This window comes from Lynx rufus, unplaced genomic scaffold, assembly GCF_022079265.1.
Source record: "Lynx rufus isolate CCGP_SWC_20201006 ecotype Redwood Valley unplaced genomic scaffold, mLynRuf1.p SCAF_2, whole genome shotgun sequence".
NCBI lineage: Eukaryota > Metazoa > Chordata > Mammalia > Carnivora > Felidae > Lynx > Lynx rufus.
Window position 1 is genome coordinate 195079719 of NW_025814834.1, and position 22936 is coordinate 195102654.

The 22936-nt window shown below is 41.5% G+C and overlaps 1 protein-coding gene across 1 annotated transcript in view; it reads right to left on the minus strand.

The window, feature by feature from the left end:
* LOC124514656 (protein argonaute-4) overlaps positions 1-20554 on the minus strand; it is a 42514-nt gene extending 21960 nt beyond the window's left edge. Inside the window, exons 1-7 of the mRNA XM_047082797.1 lie at positions 20452-20554; positions 10573-10738; positions 6430-6550; positions 3889-4070; positions 3563-3699; positions 3276-3410; positions 2509-2596 (exon numbers count right to left, since the gene is read on the minus strand). Coding sequence (XP_046938753.1) covers positions 2509-2596; positions 3276-3410; positions 3563-3699; positions 3889-4070; positions 6430-6550; positions 10573-10738; positions 20452-20470 — 848 coding nt within the window. The 5' untranslated portion in view covers positions 20471-20554. The remainder of the gene's footprint in view (positions 1-2508; positions 2597-3275; positions 3411-3562; positions 3700-3888; positions 4071-6429; positions 6551-10572; positions 10739-20451) is intronic.
* Positions 20555-22936: the final 2382 nt, after the last annotated feature.

Here is a 22936-nt window from a genome sequence, read left to right on the forward strand (position 1 = left end):
ATGTAACATAGTTATTGAGGCCAATTTCCAGATCCCCAAACCAGGACAGATATATGTGGGTCTGGGGGAAACAAGACTAAATACATGAAAATGAGGCTTTGCCAGGATATGTAATATAAACTGGGGAGTGCGATTTAAGAGGTCCCCTTTCTTTGGCTTTTCTAGGGGGCAAATTATCTCAAATACTTGGTGCAAATATTTGGTAATAACTTTAATCTGTTTTCTTAACTGCTACAGCCCTACAAAGTAACAATGCAGTGAGGATCACCTATGTGATATTTAAAACCCTGTGCTTTTGGGGTGCCTGGGTGGCTCAGTCGGTTAAGCGGCTGACTTGGCTCAGGTCATGATCTCACGGTCTGTGAGTTTGAGCCCCGTGTCAGGCTCTGTGCTGACAGCTCAGAGCCTGGAGTCTGTTTCATATTCTGTGTCTCCCTCTCTCTGACCCTCACCGGTTCATGCTCTGTCTCTGTCTCAAAAATAAATAAACGTTAAAACTATGTGCTTTTAATTTGTATGCAAAGATCATACAAGCCTACAAGTATAATTATTCTTATAGGATTATGTGAAGTAATTAATGAAAAAGATACAGTTCTTTAAAAAATGCTACACTCCTCAATAGTGACTTCATAAAGTTTGGGTAACATTTTTTTCCCCTAGAGAATTAAGTCAATGGTATAATATGAAGGATACAAGAAATATTATTTTATAACTCTTAAGAAATTCACATCAGGGGCGCCTGGGTGGCGCAGTCGGTTAAGCGTCCGACTTCAGCCAGGTCACGATCTCGCGGTCCGTGAGTTCGAGCCCCGCAGCGGGCTCTGGGCTGATGGCTCAGAGCCTGGAGCCTGTTTCCGATTCTGTGTCTCCCTCTCTCTCTGCCCCTCCCCTGTTCATGCTCTGTCTCTCTCTGTCTCAAAAATAAATAAAAACGTTGAAAAAAAATTTTTAAAAAAAAGAAATTCACATCAGATGCATATGAGTTTTTACTGAAGAATTTAATCAAATCACACTGAATTAATATACCACATTTATCCAGAGATCACTCCAAAACTTCTATTATCTAGAACAAAGCCCTCCCAGTGATTTTGATGTACATTAAAGTTAAAGGTTTTTTATTTACTATTATTTTTAAATATATTTTGAGAGATAGCACAAGCAGGGGAGGGACAGAGAAAGAGAGGACCCCAAGCAGGCTCCACGCTGTCTCACGGACCCTGATGCAGGGCTCAAGTTCATAGACCATGAAATTGTGACCCAAGCTGAAATCAAGAGCCGGATGCCCAAACAACTGAGCCACTCAGGTGCCCCAATGTACACTAAAGTTTAAGCGTTGAGAACCATGGATCTAAAATAAAGTCAAGACTAGTGGCACCTGGATGGCTTAGTCAGTTGAACGTCTCACTTCAGCTTAGGTTGTGATCTCACGGTTTGTGGGTGCGAGCTCCACATCAGGCTGTCTGCTGTAAGCGAAGCCCACTTCAGATCTTCTGTCCCCCTCTCTCTTTCTCTGCCCCTCCCCTACTCATGTGTGCTCTCTCTCTCAGAAATAAACAAACATTAAAAAATTTGTTTAAAAAAATAAGTCAGAGTAGAATATAAACAAACAAACAAAAGTCTTCTGACTAAACAAAATAATGTCGTTTATATATTTAAGTTCATGCTCTTTACTTGGAGGAGCCAATATTTATTTATGTCAGATATGAATTTAAAGATCTTGATTACAAGAATAAAACTTACAGATATAGTAAATTAAAAAAAAGCACTTTCATATATATTTTCTGATTATGCGTAGTTCCCAGTGGATTAGAAGTTGGGTGATTAGAAAAATGAGATTGGAGGGGCGCCTCCAATGATCTCACATCGGGCTCTGTGCCGACAGCTCGGAGCCTGGAGCCTGCTTCAGATTCTGTCTGTATCCGTCTCTCTGCCCCTCCCCCGCTCATGCTCGCGCTCTCTCTCTCTCTCTCTCTCTCTCAAATATAAATAAACATTTAAAAAACGTATAAAAAAAGAAAGAAAAGAAAAATAAGTTTGGAAAATGGAAATGAGTGAGCTGTTAAGAGGCATGCCATACATACTGACAGCTGGAAGAAGTAGCCACTAACTACAAAGAGAGAAAAATCCAAACAAAACACAAAGCAATTATCTTCCCATGACAGCCTTATATGATGTATAGGCCTTGACAAACCCTTTGGGACATGCATTGAGAATTACAACAGTATAATAAAGGATGCTTTTAATCATGACTCGGCATTGTTACATAAAAGTTGATCTGTGTTTGGCATCCTCTGTGTTTAAGAGGTGAAATGAATCAAACGCCAAGAGATATGTTTTCTAAATGTCTCCATCAAAAATACTTAAAACATTTTTTAAAGCTTTGGTGCTTAAAAGAGGATTACAGTGATTTTGAAGATTACAATATGGGATGCCAATTTCTCAAATGATTATAGCAGCTTCCTGTTACCAAAAAATGTAACAGTATCATTTTAGATGTGTTTAACATACGTTTGATGACTAGCTGGCCGTCTAGTCACATTACAAACTCGGTATTTTCGTTTCATCTGTCCACAGTGGGTCACCTCAACTTTAAGACCTGAAGTAAAAAAAAAAAAGTCAAGACATTAGGTGTTAGTTAAAATCAAAGTGATGAAAACAGGTTTAAATGTTGTCTTTGGAAAGGCATGGCATTGTACAGGACAAAAGTTGCAAGGATATGGGAACAATTTCATCATGTACAGGCAAAAAGTCTCAGCTAAGAAGAAAAACTTAGAACCCAGATGACTTAAGATGGGCAATCTACTTCAATTTATTAATTAATTCAATAAATATCTACTATGCATCAACTACTCTGGTACTTATTATCAGATCCAGAGATAGCCCTGATGAAGCTTGTGTTCTAGTGAGAGAAGAAAGCTAATAACAGGAAGAAAAGAAGTTCCAAAGGGATAATAAATGAACTTGTGTTATTTTATTAAAACGGAAGCTTTTAAGTGGGTAAGGCTTAGAGTGTCTGATATGTGCCAGCTACTGGGCAAGAAGCTTTATACATTTAATTGCCTTTAATTCTCACATCAACCATAAAGATACATATTATTATCTTTACCTTAGAGATGAATAAATTAAGACTCATGGTGATTAAGTTTCTAGCCACAGGTCCCACTGATAGAACTGGTTGGGCTGGGCTAGAAACCCAGATGTGTCTGACTCCAAGACTGTGCTCTTTCCACCGTGTGGAGCTGCCTTTCTGAGACTACCACAATGCAAATACCTACCTCTGATTTCTTTGGTAAACTTGACACGCTGGGAATCTGTTAGAGGTTTGGTCTGTTCATTGATGTTCTGAATGTCTAAAACCTCACACATGAACTCAATGATAGGCTGAGCCCGGTAGAAAGCAGTTGCAGATACTAACAAACAGAGGAAGGATACTTAGCTTCAGGGAGAGGGAAAGCACCACAAAAAACAAAACAAAACAAAACAAAAAAACAAAACAACAACAACAACAAAAAAAAAACAACCAGCCAAAAGAACAAAGAATCAAAAGAGAATTCCATCATACCATCAATATTGAGCATCATATTCCACATAGCGGGTCTCACAGACTGGTGAAAGCCAAACCAAACCTCTCTGCCCCCTCCCAGAGGGTGGTAATAACCTTCAGGAGGTGAGAAAAAAGAACGACCCACTGGAGTGTACCTGAAAAAATAGTTGGCATGTTTCACAATGAAAAGCGTGCAAGGTCTTTCATTTCTCTCTCAACTTTATAAACAAACTTGAAACCAAGTTTGAACTATGACTTATGCAGAAACCTTTCAGTGGCTCTGATGCAACCTACCAAAAAAAACCCCTGACATTTTGGGAAAGAACTCAAATGAAGATACTAACCTCATGGAGGGAAGGTGCCTTGTAATAACATCAAGTGCTTGTACTGAGTCATCTGGGACTTCGTTCAAGTGCCCAGCCAAAGCTTCTAAAAGCAACTGAAGGCTCACAACTGATACCCATTGAACAGACACTTTAAAGGTTTGGTCTTTACCCTCACCTGGAAGTGTCACTTCCATATCAACCTAAGGAAAAAAAAAATCACATTTACATATACCTATTTACAAAGGCTGAAAAAAAGATCCCAGGAATACTCAATATAGCATATGCATAAGGATATTTAACTTTAACACTTTCTGTAGTTGCAAAACATTGTAAACAACCTAAGTCTCCATCAATAGGGGAATAATTTAGTATTGACCACTATGCAAATAATAGTTTGAAAATAAGGGGAATGCTATAACGTGGATGAACTTTGAAAACATTACGCTAAGTGAAATAAGCCAGACACAAAGGGACAAAGATTGTATGATTCCATATATATGAGGTACCTAGAATAGTCAAGTTTGTAGAGACAGAAAGTAGAACAGTGGATAGCAGGAACTAGAGGAAGAGGAGAGGGGGAACTTACTGTTTAAGGGGTACATACTTCCAGTACAGGAGGATGAAAAAGTTGCGGAGATCAATAGTGGTCACGACTGTACAACAATGTGAATATGCTAAATGCCATTGGATTGTACACCTAAAAATGGTTAATTAGGGGCACCTGGGTGCCTCAAACAGTTGAGCATCCGACTGTTGATTTTGGCTCAGGTCATGATCCAGATTTGTGGGATCAAGCTCCACATCGGGCTCTGTGCTGAGTGTGGAGCCTGCTTAAGATTCTCTCTCTCTCTCTAGGGGCGCCTGGGTGGCGCAGTCGGTTGAGCGTCCAACTTCAGCCAGGTCACGATCTCGCGGTCCGTGAGTTCGAGCCCCGCGTCGGGCTCTGGGCTGATGGCTCAGAGCCTGGAGCCTGTTTCCAATTCTGTGTCTCCCTCTCTCTCTGCCCCTCCCCCGTTCATGCTCTGTCTCTCTCTGTCCCAAAAATAAATAAACGTTGAAAAAAAAAATTAAAAAAAAAAAAAAGATTCTCTCTCTCTCTCTCTCTCTCTCTCTCTCTTCTCTCCCTCTGCCCCTCTCCTCCACTCCCTTTCTCTCTCTTTCTCTCAAAAAAAAAAATGGTTAAGGGGTGCCTGGGTGGCTCAGTTGGTTGACAGTCTGACTTTGGCTCAGGTCATTATCTCATAGTTCATGGGTTTGAGCCCCGTGTCAGGCTCTGTGATGACAGCTCAGAGCCTGGAGCCTGCTTTGGATTCTGTGTCTCCCTCTCTTTCTGCCCCTCTCCCACTCATGCTCTGTCTGTCTGTCTCTCTCTCAGAAGTAAATAAACATTAAAAAAACATTTTAATGGATAAAATAGTAATTTTTACATTATGTACTCTTTACCACAATAAAAAGAATTTGAATTAAAAAAAAAATAAAACCTCTAAATGTAAAAAAAATGGAAAGATCCCCCAGACATATTGTTTTTTTTTTGTATTTATTTATTTGTTTGTTTGTTTATTTAGAGAGAGCGTGAGTCAGGGAGGAGCAGAGGGAGAGGGAAAGAGAATTCCAAGCAGGCTCGACAATGTCAGTGAAGAGCTCAATCCCATGACTGTAAGATCACGACCTGAGCTGAAATCAAGAGTTGGACACTTAAGTGACTGAGCCACCCAAGTGCCCCTTCCAGACATATTGTTAAGTGATAAAGTGAATCATAGAATGATATGTAAACAAACAAGATTACACATAAACATATGCATAAATAGCTAATGCACATAAAAATATCTGAAAAGATACATACCAAACTATTAGAATAGTTTCCTCTAAAAAGGAAAATGAGATGAAGGGTATAGGCAGGTGAGGAGGCTGGAAATCACAGTATTTCTAGATTGTCTAAGTAAGTTTATAATGAGTAGATATTTATATACTGTTTTTCTAATTAAAATAAATTTAGAAAAAGTTATTATGGTATTACAAATATTTTCATCAGTGGGTTTAGATAATTTTCTATACTCTATAAAGACTCCATTGTTCAGATTCAGGTAGCAAGTACTTTAGCAATGTGAAAACCTTGGAATGTATGTAGAGATGACATAATCAACCTAGATTCTAATGCTTATCTCATCTTCAATTATTGATTGACTAAGGGACAAGGGAATATGGACACAATAACAAATCTATCAACACTATGTGAAACAACTGAGAATTAAGTTGCCATGGGGCACGGGGGTAGCTCAGTTGGTTAAGCGTCTGACTCTTGGTTTCGGCTCAGGTCACAGTCTCACAGTTCATGAGTTCAAGTGCCACATAGGGCTCTGTGCTGACAGCATGAAGCTTGCTTGGGATTCTCTCTCTCTCTGCCCCTTCCTCTCTCTCTCTCTCTCTCTCTCAACACAAATAAAAATTTTAAAAATAAGGAAAAAAAAAAAAGAAAGAAGTTGCCATTAGAAAGGGAAACATTCTTGTTCTATGGAAATGACCTAAGCCTATCATACATTCCTGACTGTTAACACTTACCCTATCCCGTCCAATTGGCAGTGGGTGTGCCGTGTACATGTTTCTTTTGCCATCATAGCCAGGTTGCCGATCACCAAATATTTGCATCTTGAAGTGCCGTACCATTGTGTCTACTACCTCTCTTAACAGTAATGGAGAGAGTGGCAATTAGCTTTGAGACATGGTGAATAGTAAGGAAACTAATGCTATACTTTAATCACCTAAATTGAGTTCAAAACTACTTGGAAAAAGTAAGAGTTAAAGTTAGAATTGACTTCAGTAACTAAAAAACAGTTAGCAATGGTCAACTAAAGAAAGGTGGCAACAAGTGAGCAAAGGCAGCTATGAGATGATAAGAAAGCAGGGAATAAAAAGAGAGCATAAAATTTATGGCAGCCTCTCAAACTCTTATTTTTCACAATCCTCTCTGATGATAAATATAGCCTTATGAGAATAACCTATCTTTGGCATCTAAGTTTGGCATGAATATTCGTAATTCGTAATTGTTAGCAACTAAACATCCTCATTCAAGTATAATGGTTTCAGAAAAGAGAGTAGGCAGAAATTCAGAAATTTGAGGACCAATAAATCTAAGATGCATATACTCCAAGGAATAAGTCAATCCCTTTGCCAAATGCTGGTAATTTATTATTCTGCATACTGTCTTGCTTTATGCCAAAGTACTCTTGAGCAGTGTGGAGAAGGAAATGTAAAATATCCTTATTCCATAAAGATTACCAATGTAGTTTCTTTCTTTTTAGAATGAAAGCCTCAATCAAGCATGCCTAGCTTTGCTTCAGGGTTCTTGTGTGTGTGTGTGTGTGTGTGTGTGTGTGTGTGTGTGTGTGTATATATATATATATATATATATATATATATATATATATATATACATACATATATGCTGGACCACTCTGTATGCCGGCTTTAGTTACCTGGCAACTAGAGTATATGGTTTGAGATGGACAGATGAGTGTGTGAGATTTTGGAATGCTAGAGTCAATGATAGCTCTACATCTCACCAACGTCTAGTGAATATTACATGTGCGAACTATATCTTAAAAACCAAAACATATTACAACTGGCTAAGGCATTAATATTCCACAAATAAAATCTGTGGGAAAAGACACACATTTATAAACTCAATCACGCAACTGAAAAAAATTAATGGAGAAATGCAGTATCATATATTACCAATTAAAAAAAGCTAACTTAAGAACAATACATTTTCATATTAGCAGGGTAATTCCTCATTTTACATTCTTTTAAAAAAATTTTTTTTAATGTTTATTTTTTACAGAGAGAGAAAGAGCACGAGCGGGTAAGGGGCAGAGAGAAAGGGAGACACAAAATCTGAAGCAGGCTCCAGGCTCTGAGCTGTCAGCACAGAGCCCAACGTGGGGCTCAAACTCACAGACTGCGAGATCATAACCTGAGCCAAAGTCGGATGCTCAACTGACTGAGCCACCCAGGTGCCCCCTCATCTTACATTCTTAAATTATAACCATAAATAGTTTTATAGTGAAGAGATATTTTCACCTCTGCTCTCACTTAATCTATGCAACAATTTTGTGAGACAAGTAGGCCAATGATTATTGTCTTCATAGTAAACAGGAAAAAAAAAATACTACTTCATAATAAATAGAAAAAAAATACTTGGGGCACCTGGGTAGCTCAGTCGGTAAAGAGTCCGACTTCAGCTCAGGTCATGATCTCATGGTTTGTGGGTTCAAGCCCCGTGTCAGGCTCTGTGCTGACAGCTTGGAGCCTGGAGCTTGCTTTGGGTTTTATGTCTCCTTCTCTCTCTGCCCCTCCCCCGATCACACTCTGTCTCTCTCAAAAATAAATAAACATTAAAAAAAAATTTTTTTAAAGAAAAAAAAAATCAGCATAGGCAAGTGATCTGCCCCTGGTCACAGAGTGAATAAGTGGCAGAACTGCATGACCTTGGGCAAGTTACAAGAAACCTATCTGTTTCTTTTCATTTGTAAAATTATGATAATCACAATATCTACCACAAAAGTTTGTTGTATTAAGTAAATAAATATAAATAGAATATTTACAACAGTGCTTGTCACACAATAAGCCTACTTACTCTGGTGTGCTCATGGATAGGACTCCGAGGATCTTCCTCTCTTCTGAATTATCAGATTTGTCCTCTTTACTGGATTATTTCCTTCAGCATACAGATATGCTATCATTTCTCTCATCTTCAAAGAAATTAAACTTCCTTGACCTGACTTCCTCCCCATTTGAACATCCCATTTCTCTGTTCCCCTTTGTGTCAAAATCCCTTAAAGAAGTTGTCTCTAATTGTTCTTTCCCTGTCTCTCCTAAACCTTCTCCACTTCTCCTCCACCAAAACTACTCTTGTCAAGGTCCCCAGTGAGCTCCACAATGCTAAATTCAGTGTTCCTTAAACATTAGATGATAAAGTCTTCCAACTTAAAACATCTTCTTCCCTTGCCTCCTTGTTCTGTCCTGGTTTTCACCTATCCCAGTGGCCTTTCCATGCCAGTCTCCTGGCTTCCTCATCTCCCTAATTTTTAAATATTGGGGTGCTTAGAGTCTTTTCTCTTACAGTCTTTTTTTCTCTAACCACGCTCACTTCCCATATAATCTTACCCAGCTCATGGCTTTACCACCAATATGCTGATGACCTTCAAATGTTTGTCACCAGCCTAAATCCGACCTCATCTATTCGAGTTCCTACTCAACATCTCCACTAGGATGTCTAATAGACATCTCAGCCCTAACATGCCCAAACAGGTCTCCTGATCTGCCAGCCCTGTTGACTGGGTTAGGGAAAACCCATAGTTTTCCCCATTCCAACAAGTGGCAACTCCATTTTTTCCACTTGCACAGGACAAAAACCCTGGGATCAGTCATGACTCATTTCTTCACTCATATCCCATGTTTAATCCATCAGCACATCGTGCTGACACTACCTCCAAAAAATTATTAAAAACATCTCAGTTGCTCACCCCACCCCCATTCTCTATTTTCTTTCCCTGTTTAATTTTTCTTCATAGCACTTATCACCAACTAACACGTAATAATTTTTGTTTGCTGATTCATTTATTTTTGGTCTTCTCCCCTATTAGAATATAAGCTCCTCAAGGGTAGAAATTTTTGCCTGTTTTGTTCATGTTGTATTTCCAGAGCACAGAACAATACCTGGTACATAGTAAGCACTTAATAAAAAGTTCGTTGAATGGATTAATGGTAGCCATTAATGGTAACTATTACAGTTGATTTCAGTTATATAATAGCCAAACAATTATGGGCTTGCATGAGATTAAACTATACCAGAAAGCCATATTATTGATCTATAATAAGAAAAATATCCAGCAGCATAAAATATTGCACTTGACACCAAAGGCATTCTTAGAAAGCAAGGATCTTAATATTAAGGATTGTTGAATATGATGGCGTGAAAACAGAAAAAAGAAAATCGGGTGCTCTTAGCATTGTAAAGATATCTACTACAGGACTATGTCTTCACATTTGGTAAATTCCTGCCATACACACCAAAAAGGCTTAAATCATCTCATCCAGACCCCACTTGGGTAATGTTAGAATTAAACAGAACTTCTCTCTGAACTTCACTTTTTGCAATACCCCAAGATGATTCTTCTGTCTTTACACTTAAATTTTTCTCACGTCCAATACCAATACTTAATAATAAAATTAATTTTGGGATAGTTATTTTTTAAGATTTTATTTTTAATTAAACTCTATATCCAATTTCAGGATGGAACTTGGTCTTGATTCTTGATCTCGAGCCCCGAGATCAAGAGTCGCATGTTCTACCAACTGTGCCAGCCAGAAGCCCCAGAATTTTCAGATAGTTCTAGTTTCCTGTACATACTAACGCTTCACCTATTTTTATTTTATTATTTAAATTTCTGCTACCATTGGACAATGAGAGTGACTTTCTCCTTCATTTGGTAAGTATTTACTGTTGGACAATAATGTATCCAGCACTGCTAGAATCTGTAGAGGATAACCAAGTATGAGACAACAAAGCTGCTATGAAGAAACTTACCATCTTAGAGAAAAAACAAAGCCTACATGATGAAAGAATTTAGAAAACAATATAATACATAATAAATAAATGATATACATTTAAATATATAGAAATCTACTCTTTCTAGTCCTTACCTGTTGACTCTACGAGGCCGTTTTTCTGGTTTAATATCCACATCATAGTGATACACATCTATTTTAGGAATCTGAACCTGAAAATGATTGGCTAACAGTCGAATTGGTTTCCCAACAGTTCCAAGGCCAGGACGACGAGGTGGCTGAAACAGGCTGGATGGAGGTCCTGAAGAGATTGAAAGGCATTTGATGTGCTATTTGGTCATAAAGGACAATACTCCCTTCACAATCGTGATGATGATAATAGATATAACTATTGAGATCTTATTATTCACTGAACATACTCTGATATAAAGAGTTTGTGATATCTTTTAACCTCAGGTTTTCTAGATTTTTAAATATTTTGCCATATTGCTATCATTTTGATTATGGGAGACGTCAAAATTATATAGACAGTATGATGGTCTCCTCTCAGATGTAGGCTACTGTATAAAACTTCCTATGAGCATCAGGTCTGTAGCTACACCCAATGTAGCTCTACATTGTAATCTCTACACCCAATGTGGGGATTGAATTTACAACCCTGAGGTCAAGAGTTGCATGCTCTATGGACTGAGCCAGCCAGGTGCCCCCAAATTATATGCATTTTAAAATAAAACCATCCAGGGGCACCTGGGTGGCTCAGTCGATTGAGCATCTGACTTCAGCTCAGGTCATACTCTCGCGGTCTGTGAGTTCGAGCCCCGCGTCGGGCTCTGTGCTGACAGCTCAGAGCCTGGAGCCTGCTTCAGATTCTGTGTCTCCCTCTCTCTCTGACCCTCCCCCGTTCATGCTCTGTCTCTCTCTGTCTCAAAAATAAATAAACGTTAAAAAAATTTTTTTTAAAAATAAATAAAATAAAACCATCCCTAAACTCTAGGGATCATCACCATGTTCAGGCTGGCGATCATCTATTAATCCTCCACAAACTAGCCTCCGTTATTATAGTTTGTACAGGCAGGAGATTAACAGCAGCTACATTTATTAATTTACTTGCTAATTTAGATAGTGAAACAATACCAATAATGTTAGACTTTATAACCTAAAGCTTATAACCTAATGTCCAGATTCTATCTGGACAATGTGACATTGCTTGATCATAATGTCTAATTTGTTCGTTTATTACATGTCAACCTGCACTGTGGATTTAGGAAAAAGAGTGTCTGCCTTCAAAGAACTTACAGTCTAGACCAGTGGTTCTCAGTGTGGGAGAGATATTGTCCCCCAGGAAACATTTGACAAATGCCTGCAGACATTTTTGGTTGTCACAACTCAGGGGGTGCTATTGACATAGGGTAGGGATACAGCTAAACATCCTACAATGCACAGGACAGCCCCTACAACAAAGAAGTATCCACCCAAAATATCAATAGTGCTGAGGGCGAGAAGTTCTGGTCTAGACAGGGCAGTCAACCCAAATTATTCCATTGATGGTTCACAAAATATTCCACAAAAAGAAAAGATTCCATAAGCTAAAGAAATTGCATATAGTCTCCCTTCTCAAAGTTTCAATGTGCATTATTGTATTAAAGTCTTTAATGAGTTTTATAATAAATAACGTTAATCGTTTACCCAACTTATTTTTCCCCTAAATTTTCTCTGTTTTTAAAATCAAATACCTATCACTATTCAGGAGATAAGGATTTGAGGAAACACAGACTGGGTAATATTTATCTAAAGAAAACTTACTTCTTTTTGAGGATAATGTCAAGTAGACACTGGCCTAAAAAATAAACATCTTTTCTGCTACAAATAGGTGTTGAGTACAGTGGGCTGTGATTACAATGGAAAGTTACAACAGGTTCTTATTGCCAAGGCATTTCACCAAGAACAAAGGCAATTCAAAGGAGAGAAAACTTTGAAGCAAGAAGCTATTCTGGTTCAACATCACTTAGGAAAATCAAAGCAAACCCTTTAACGAAATATGTGTTGACAGATCTCTGTATACTAATTTTTAAAGTATTGAAAATCTTCTCACAGATTAAATTCATGGTTCATTCTTCTTCTAAATTCTACTCCTTCAAAACTCAGGTTAGGTGTGACTTCCTTTGGAAAGCCTTTCTGGAAGGCTTCCAGACTGGAAGATGCATCCTTGGTGTATCCAAGACCCTCTCTATAAGGGAGTACATAGCACAAGTATGTAGAAACAAGGTGTTAAATTACTGTCTCGGCCATCAGACTGTAAATTCTTAGAAGAAGTGGACCTTCAGTTCACTGTTACCTCCTCAATATCTAACTCAATGACTATAGCACATCGTAGGAATTCAATAAATGTTGAGTTGAACAGTACAGGCATAGCTCATTTAGTTGCACTTTATTGTGCTTTGCATATACTGAGTCTTTTACAAATTGAAGGTTTGTGGGAACCCTGCAGTGAGCAAGGCTATTGGCGCTATTTTTCCAGCCGCAGCACTTGTTCACTTCATGTCTCTGTGTCACATTTTGGTCATTCTCACATTTGAAACTTTTACATTATTATTATATTTGTTATGGTGATCTGTGATCAGTGATTGTTGAGTTGCTGTTGTAATGGTCTTGAGGTGCCACGAACTGCACCCATATGAGATAGCAAAATTAATACAAAGATGTTGTGTGTTCTGACTGCTCCACTCACTGGCCATTCCCTTCTCTCTTCCTCTCTTTGAGCCTCCCTATTCCCTGAAACACGACCATACTGAAAGTAGGCCAGTTAATAACCCTATGATGGCCTCTAAGTGTTCAAGTGAAAGGAAGAATCCCACGTCTCTCACTTTCAATCGAAAGCTAGAAATGATTAAGGTTAGTGAGGAAGGCATGTGGAAAGCCAAGACAGGCCAAAAGTAGGCCTCTTGTGCCAAAGACTCAGCCAAGTTGTGAATGCAATGGAAAAGTTTTTGAAGGAAATTAAAAGTGCTGCTCCAGTGAACATGCGAGTGTTAAGAAAGCAAAACAACCTTATTGCTTATACGAAGAAACTCTTAGTGGTCTGGATAGAAGATCAAAATGAGGGTGCCTAGGTGGCTCAGTCCGTTAGGCGTCCAACTTCGACTCAGGTCGTGATCTCACAGTTCATGAGATCGAGTGCCATGTGGGGATCCGTGCTAACAGTGTGGAGCCTGCTTGGGATTCTCTCTCTCTCTCTCTCTCTCTCTCTCTCTCTCTGCCCCTCCCAACTTGTGCTCACTCACTCTCTAAATAAATAAATAAACAAGCAAACCAATCCATCAAAAGAGACACAAAATTCCCTTAAGCCAAAGCCTAATCCTGAGCAAGGCCCTAACTCTCTTCAATTCTGTGAAGGCCGAGAGAGGGGAGGAAGTTGCAGAAGTGAAATTTGAAGCTAGAAGAGAGAGGTTGGTTCATGAGGTTTAAGGAAAGAAGCCATCTCCATAACATAAATATGCAAGGTGAAGCAACAAGTGGTGATGTAGAAGCTGCAGCAAATTATCCAGAAGATCTAGTTAAGATAATGAATGAAGGTGGCTACAGATTTTCTATGTGGATGAAACAGCCTTATACTGGAAGAAGATGCCATCCAGGACTTTCACAGCTAGAGAGAATAAGTCAATGCCTGGCTTCAAAACTTCAAAGGACAGACGGATTCTTGTTAATGGCTAATGCAGTTGGTGACTTTAAGTTGAAGCCAATGTTTATATATCAATCTGAAAAACCTAGGGTCCTTAAGAATTACACTAAATCTGGGGCGCCTGGGTGGCGCAGTCGGTTAAGCGTCCGACTTCAGCCAGGTCACGATCTCGCGGTCCGTGAGTTCGAGCCCCGCGTCGGGCTCTGGGCTGATGGCTCAGAGCCTGGAGCCTGTTTCTGGTTCTGTGTCTCCCTCTCTCTCTGCCCCTCCCCCATTCGTGCTCTGTCTCTCTCTGTCCCAAAAATAAATAAACGTTGAAAAAAAAAAATTAAAAAAAAAAAAAAAAAAGAATTACACTAAATCTACTCTGCCTCTGCTCTATAAGTGAAACAAAGCCTGGATGACAACACATCTGTTTACAACATGGTTTACTGAATATTTTAAGCCCACTGTTGATATTTGCTACTCAGACAAAAAGATCCCTTCCAAAAGATTACTGCTCATTGACAATGCACCTGGTCACCTAAGAGCTCTGACAGCCGTATACAACAGGATTAGTGTTGCTTTCATGCCTCCTAACACAACATCCATTCTGCAACCCATAAATCAAGGAGTCATTTTGTTTTTGTTTTTGTTTTTTTTCAAAATTTTTTTTAACATTTTATTTATTTTTGAGACAGAGACAGAGCATGAACGGGGGAGGGGTAGAGAGAGATGGAGACACAGAATCGGAAGCAGGCTCCAGGCTCTGAGCCATCAGCCCAGAGCCCGACGCGGGGCTCGAACTCACGGACCGCAAGATCGTGACCTGAGCTGAAGTCGGACGCTCAACCGACTGAGCCACCCAGGCGCCCCAATCAAGGAGTCATTTTGACTTTCAAGACTTAACTATTTGAGAAACATTTTGTAAAGCTATAGTTGTCATAGTGATTCCTCTGATAGATCTGGGCAAAGTAAATTAAAAACTCTTTGGAAAGGATTCACCATTCTCAATGTCATGAAAAACATCCATGATTCATGGGAAGTGGTCAAAAAAATCAACACTAACAGGAGTTTGAAAGAAGTTGATTCTAACCCTCATGGATGACTCTGAGCAGGTTAAGACTCCAGTGAAGGAAGTAGTTGCAGATGTAGTGGAAATAGCAAGAGAACTAGAATGAGACGTGGAGATGTGGCTGAACTGCTATAATATCATGATAAAACTTGAATGGATGAGAAAGGAGTTGCTTCTATAGATGAACAAAGAGGGGTGCTTAGGTGGCTTGGTCAGTTAAGCATCCAACTCTTGATTTTGGCTCAGGTCATGATCTTGCAGTTTGAGTTTGAGCCCCATGTCAGCTCTGTGCTGACAGTGCAAGACCTTGGGATTCTGTCTCTCTCCCTCTCTGCCCCCCACCCCCCTGCTCTTCTCTCTCTCTCTCAAATAATAAATAAACACTTTTAAAAAACAGATGAACAAAGAAAGTGATTTCTTGAGATGGAATCTACTCCTGGTGAAGATGCTGTGAAGATTGTTGAAATTACGAGAAAGGATTTAGAATATATAAATTTAGTTGAGGGGTTGTGGGAGGAGGGATGAGCTAAATGGGTAAGGGGCATTAAGGAATCTACTTCTGAAATCATTGTTGCACTATATGCTAACTAACTTGAATGTAAATTAAAAAATAAATTATTAAAAATAAATAAAAGTATATAGAGCTATCACACATTAAAAAAATTTAGTTGATAAAGCAGTGGCAGGGTTTGAGAGACTGACTCCAATTTTGAAAGAAGTTCTATTATAAGTAAAATGCTATCAAACATCACTGCATGCTACAGAGAAACGATTTGTGAAGAGTCAATTGATATGGCAAACTTCATCATTGTCTTATTTTAAGAAGTTGCCATAGCCACCCCAAACTTCAGCAACATCCCCCTGATCTTTCAGCAGCCATCAACGTCAAGGCAAGACCCCACACCAGCAAAAAGATAATGACTCACTGAAAGCTCAGATGATGGCTAGCACTTCTTAGCAATAAAGTATTCTTTAAATTTTTTTTTAACATTTATTCATTTTTTGAGAGTGAGAGACACAGAGCATGAGTCGGGGAGGGGCAGAGAGAGTGGGAGACACAGAATCAGAAGTACGCTCCAGGCTCTGAGCTGTCAGCACAGAGCCTGCCGTGGGGCTCCAACTCACAGACTGCGCTGAAGTCGGATGATGCTTAACCAACTAAGCCACCCAGGCGCACCGCAATAAAGTATTCTTTAATTAAAGCATGTACTTTTTTTAGACATAATGCTATTGCACACTTAGACTACAGTATAGTGTAAACATGACTTTCATATGCACTGGGAAACCAAAAAATTCACTTGACTTGCTTTTTTTGTGATATTCACTTTATTGTGGTGGTCTGCAACTGAACCCCTAATATCTCCAAGGTATGTCTGTACCAATCATCTCTAGCTCTAGATAGAAACCAAACAGAAACCCAGTCATTCCTAAAACCCAGGAATTGACTATTGTTTTTCATTAAAGCAAAAGTGCATATTTTATACTAAAAATATTATTGCTTGGAGTTGAGTTCCACTTCTGGCATAGAAGGGATATACTCTAGGTGTGGTAAGACATTTAAAAACAAGGTAAGAGATAAATAATAAATAATATCAATGGTGATAGTCATACTGAATTCACCCAATTAAATCATAGACAAGTCAGTCCTGCATATTCCAAGGTACATTTAAGCAATCACTGTATCATAAATCCAGCTTTAGGATAGAAATTGAGAAACAGAATTTTGGAGCAAATGACTTGCCCAAGCACACATAGCTTTGATTTTAAATTGTGACTAGAATTTAGGTTTCCTAACTCCCAGCCCAGTGCTTTTTCTTCCCAATGTACTTCACAATCCTGTGGTATCTATATCTCTCTGAAATACTTGACACCAAAAGGGAAAGAGGCAGAGGAAATGAAAGTGGGGTTAATGGAGAAAGATAGATAGTGTGTTCCTTTTCTTTGGTAGCAGAGAAAAGCGAGGAGGTGAGTGGTCATTTCTTTGAATAAGTTTAGGAGATTTATTTAGAAAACTATACCCCCTTGGGGCGCCTGGGTGGCGCAGTCGGTTAAGCGTCCGACTTCAGCCAGGTCACGATCTCGCGGTCCGTGAGTTCGAGCCCCGCGTCAGGCTCTGGGCGGATGGCTCGGAGCCTGGAGCCTGTTTCCGATTCTGTGTCTCCCTCTCTCTCTGCCCCTCCCCCGTTCATGCTCTGTCTCTCTCTGTCCCAAAAATAAATAAAAACGTTGAGAAAAAAAATAAAAAAATAAAACTATACCCTAAAATTTTCCCAAAGCTGATTTCTTTGAATTTAGCAAATTGCTTACAAAGAAAGTAAAGCATAGTGGCTATGGCAAAACCAAACTGTGTAGGTTTCAACCCTGGTTTTACCACTCCCTAATTGCATGGCTTTGGGCCAGTTTCTTAGTCACTGTGTGCCTCAGTTTCCTCATCTGTAAAATATGGGAAGTGTGGTAATAATAGAATCTATTTCATAAATCAATTTTGAGGATCCTATTAGATAATGTATACATAAGGCTTACCACAGTACCTGATAATAGTAAGTGCTTGATAAATGTTAGCTGTTATGATTGTACTTGAATAACTGTTACAGTCAGTGCTCAAAGGTCCCTGGGCTTTATAATGGGGGTATCTCCAAAATTTAGTGAGAAAGTCAGAAAATTACATCTTCTGAAAAGGAAACATTACTCAACACAGATTGCAGGAAGTCAACCTTAAATGAAGAAGAGGGCAGGGCACCTGAGTGGCTCAGTTGGTTAAGCATCGGACCTTAGCTCAGGTCATGATCTTGTGGTTCATGAGTTTGAACTCCGCATCAGGCTCTGTGCTGACAGCTCAGAGCCTGGAGCCCCACTTCGGATTCTGTGTCTCTCTCTCTAACCCTCCCCCCGTCACACACACACACCCTCTCTCTCTCTCAAAAATTAATAAAAATTTAAAAAACATTTTTAAAAAACGAAGAAGAGGGCAATAGACTAGGAGTCAGATGACCCAGACTCATCTGCATTTCACCTCTCAGCCTTGAGACCTTGAAGTCACTTACGCTCTCTGAATCTCTTTACTCATCTGTAAAATGGGGCTAATGCCTGCCTCACCTACCTCTCATAGGATCAAATGAGCTAAGAGCTATGAAAGCACCTTTCAGACTGTAAAGCACTGTAAAAATAAACATAATTAATATAGCCAAAATAAATGGTAATCTAACTGAATACATTTCTAAGTTATTATTGCCAGAAACCAAAATGGGGTGAGGGGAGAGCATAGTAAGATTAAGAATGCTTCAATGATTTTCAAGTGAGGAGGGCAGAAAGCACTAGACCAGGGTGTTTGAACAAAACTGAAGTGCCTCTCTCTTGGTCCTAAGACAGCCTGGATAAAATATCCCACAAGACTATCAACTCCCTTTGCTCCAATTCTATGCTCAGCAAGCAGCTTATTATTAATTGGGTTTCCAAGATACTGTGACACCAGAAAAGGAGTTTGCTAGACAGCAGACAAGAAAATATTCCAGTCAACAGGAAAGATCTATGTGACATTTTAATATATTCATTTGTGTCTTTAAAGTGTGATTAGTGAGAACTTTCCACAATCCTGAGCAAACTAAGTCTTCAAATCTGCAAAAGCTAAAACCAACCAAAAAAACAAATTCCCTAGGCCTCTCCTAACGCTACCAGGTTGATCTTTTCCATGCAATTCAGTTTGTATACACAGTTACATAGTCTCTTCCAGCATCAGCTCATAAAACGCAACAGTTGCTTCAATTATGAATTACTAACCGGGAGGGAAGAAGAAACATTTGTGGAATACCTACAATGCACTAGTCTCCACAATAAGACTGCTCACATACATTTCATTCTCACAACAATCTTGCAGCACATAATTATTATTGCCCTCATTTTATAGATGAGGAAATGAAAGTTCAAAGGAATTAAGTAATTTGCCCAAGGTTATACAACTATTAAATTACTAGATTGGATTTGAACAGAAGTCTGTTACATTCCTAAAGACATGATCATGCCTTTAGCCGGGGGACATAGCTGAAGGAACCCAGAGTAATGCTCACACTGAGGTTTATCAAATAATATTAATGTCACAAACCAATTCATTTTTAAAAGGCATATGAAATTTGATTATGTGGGCCTTTAAAAAATACTTTAAGCAGCCAATTAAGGTAGGGTTTAATCATTCAGCTATGTAAACAAGTTCTAAGTAAACAAACCTGCAAAGTTTCCAAACTCAAAAGGCAAAGTGAATTTTCTATCCACTAAAAAAATGAAGTGCCCTACAACGAAGTCCACTATGTAGACAGGGTTTGATATTAAAGTTAATTCTATCACAGCCTCTAAACCCTGCCCTACTTAGCCGAGGCATTAGAAACCTGGTGCAGTTTGAGGTGGGAGCACCAGGTTCTCAGTCTGCAGGGCAGCTGTTATAACCTGGAATGGTTCCTTTGGTTTGGGCCAACTGGGGGAGATAAACAGAGGTCATTCATAAAGATGAGGAATTTCAGTTTCCAAAGCACTTTCCCCTTATTTGATCCCCACAACCACCCATAACCCAGTGAGAAGAGAACTCAGGGCATTAAAGCTTATGCTAGAACGGGCTCGCTGGTAACTCATCTGTCACTAAGGCACTAGCCCTGATCACTCTGGGACTGTCGCACAGACTAAGAGAGGCATAGGACCATATTTCCCAAGACTTCAGGGCCTTCGAGAAAGGGAGGGTACTTTGCCCCTTGGCCTTTGGGGGTCATAAGAAGTATTTGGGCGAAGTTCTTCTTCCTTATCTGAGGGCTCTGAACTGTCTACCAGTGCAAAGAAAAACACGGGTGTGGCCCCATACTAAGAATACCCCTGGCAGTTCAAGGGGGTCCTTCCTGGTCCAGTCCGGGCCAGGCCTCAGCTGAGCACCTGGCACCGATCATTCCTTCTGAGGACCAAACTGGACTGCCTCAACCCTGGAGCGCAGACCGCCCCCCCTGAGGTTGGGTTAGGTCTCCCCTCCCCCTGGGAACCCGGGTCTCCATCCTGGGCCTGCCTCCCTTAGACCTCGAGACCTGGGTTGTCTCTCCAGGCTGGGGCGCGGTCTCCGCCCCCCGAGGCCCGGGTCAGCTCCCTCTGCCTTGTGCTGTGGGGCACGGATCCCCTTCCCCCAAGCCTGACGGCCCGAACCCAGGTAAGCAAGGGCCGATGGGGGACACGCGGAGCGACGGGCCCTCCCGCGCGCCCGCCCACCAGTCCCGGGGCCGCGACCCGGCCCCGGCCCGAGCGCACTCCTCACCAGGTCCCAGCGCCTCCATGGCGGCGGCGGGGGCCGCCTCGCCCCGGTCCCCGGCGCCTCCCGCTCCGGGCCCCGCCGCCGCCGCCGCCGCCGCCGCCGCGTAACGCTTGATCTCCGGAATATTGGCGCTGGGGGGGCGCCGCGGAGGCGCGGGCGCTGGGCAGGGGGCGGCGGCGGCGCCCGGCCCGGGTACAGGGACCCGGCTCCCGCGGCTCTTCCGGCCTCAGCGACAACAAAAACAATCCCCGCCGCCGCCGCCGCCGCTGCCAGCGGGAGCGGGAGCGGGAGCCAGCGCGCGCGCCCGCCGGGCGGGGAGGGGGCGCGGGGCGCGCGCGGCCCAGGGTCCCGGCTCGCGAAGGGGGCGTGCGCGGCCCCGGGCGCCGGGTCCACCGAGCCCGGCGGGGGGGCGGGGCGGGGTGGGGCGGGGGCGGGCGCGCGCCCGGAGGGGGCAGTGCCCCGAGGACGTGTCGGATGCGCGCATGCCCGCCCGCACTGCCCTGTCGTCCAGGGCGGCCAGGCCCTGGACCTGGCTTCGCACCGTGGTCCCAGAGCCACCCGGCAAACAGTGCCCCGCAAAAGACCGGGATTCCAGAGCCCACTGATAAGCAGACACAGTTCTTTACTTCTGGGGGTGGTAAGTGTCCTATGATTCACGTCAGGCACCTCTCCTTCCTCTCACCTCGGACCCCTTCTTTCTCCTCTGTCTCCTCTTTCTCCACTGTCCTGGGACAGAGAACACCAGGGTAGCACAGATGCAGTACTTTTCCTCCATTGCTTCATCTTAATCACACTCCCAAGTTGCCCTCCCCATGCAGCCCGAAAGCACCCGGGAATGGACCATGATGCATGGTGCATTCTCTTGCTGGCCCCCCACCCCAAGCACCTCTGGTTAGCAAGTCTCCTCGTAGCAGCCAAGAGCCAAGGGAGCAACACCCAGTCCAGGGCAACATGGCCAGCCCAGCAGGACCAGCGCCTTTGGGGCCTTTAGCTGGAACTTTGAGTTGGATGGAGAGCACAGCACTTACAGGCCGAGAAGCAGTTTCTAGCCAGCAGAACAAGGGAGCCGTCCGCTCACCCGTTAAAAAGATACAATGTGTATGTGCTGTATTAGCTTGCTAGCGCTGCCATCACAAAGTACCACAGACTGAGTGGCTTAAACACTTAAGTTAATTTTCTCCCAGTTCTGGAGGCTGGACGTCCAAGATCAAGGATTGGTTTCTTCTGAGATCTCTCCTTTTTGCTTGTAGATGACCGTCTTCTCGTTTTCTTCACATGGTCTTCCCTCTGTATATGTCTATGTCAAAATGCCCTCTTCCTGTAAGGACACCAGTCCGGCTGGATTAGGGCCCAATTTACAGACTTCGTTTTAACTTAATTACCCCTTTAAAGACCTCATCTCCAAATACAGTCACATTCTGAGATAGTACGGGTAAGGATTTCAACATATGAATTTTGAGGGGAACACGGGTCAGCTCATAACATGTAAAGTGAGATATTCATTTGAGCACCTACCATGTGCAGCCAAACAACCAGGTAACTATCACATGTAATGATTAAAAATGTTAGGGGCACACCATGGCCAGGCACTGTATTGTGGACTTTATGCATCATTTAATCTTCACAACCACCTATAAGGTAGGTATTTTTAAGGAAGGTATTTGTACAGATGAGGGAACTGAAGCTAAGGGAAGATAAGGAAGTCAGTGTCTGCATCATATGATGCGGCAGTGGAGGATGGAAAAATTGGAATTCTAAATTCTGCATTCTAGTTCTAGCTGCTTCCATCCCTGACTGGCTATGGAAGTGGAACTTTTAATTGAGTGACTAGATTTTACAGTAACTGATAACGTACGTATTCCAAGTTATTTCCATAGCCCCATGCTACTTCTCTGCTAAACCAGATATTAACTGGAAACAGTAATAGAAGACGGCAAGTTTAAAGACGAGGAAGTGTTCACTAAATAAGCAGACTGGTTTACAGTTAAGAGGATAAAAAAAACCAACTGGAGGTCAGTCTTTGAGTTAAAGCTAGTAGCCACCTCCCTTTTTCTCCATTCCAGGCTAAATTCCTCCCATAGTTTAAACAGTGCTGGTGGCTTCCAGCCTGAGTTGGGTCTGACTTTCCCTCTTGCATTTCCTAACAAATTTCCCCCATGTTCTATTTGATACCCGGAGCAAAGACAATATAGCTTGTTTCCTGTACCAAAAATAGCCTCGGAAACCAGAGTGTGAAATGTATTGACCCTTCAGTTTCGGTTGGAGCTGCAAAACCTCAGTCCCTGTGTCTCAGTCTGTCATTCTTGACCACTCTGATCATCTACATTCTCATTTCCAAACTCACTCTCGCACCCACTGCTCCCTTTCCCAAGACCCTTCTGACTGAGCCCTCCCACACCAAAAGTCTGTAGTCAGTAACTCCCCTGAGCCTTGGCCTGTTCAGCAAGCCCTCCCTCCACTTCCTGCTGTGGCTCAGAATAAGCCAGGC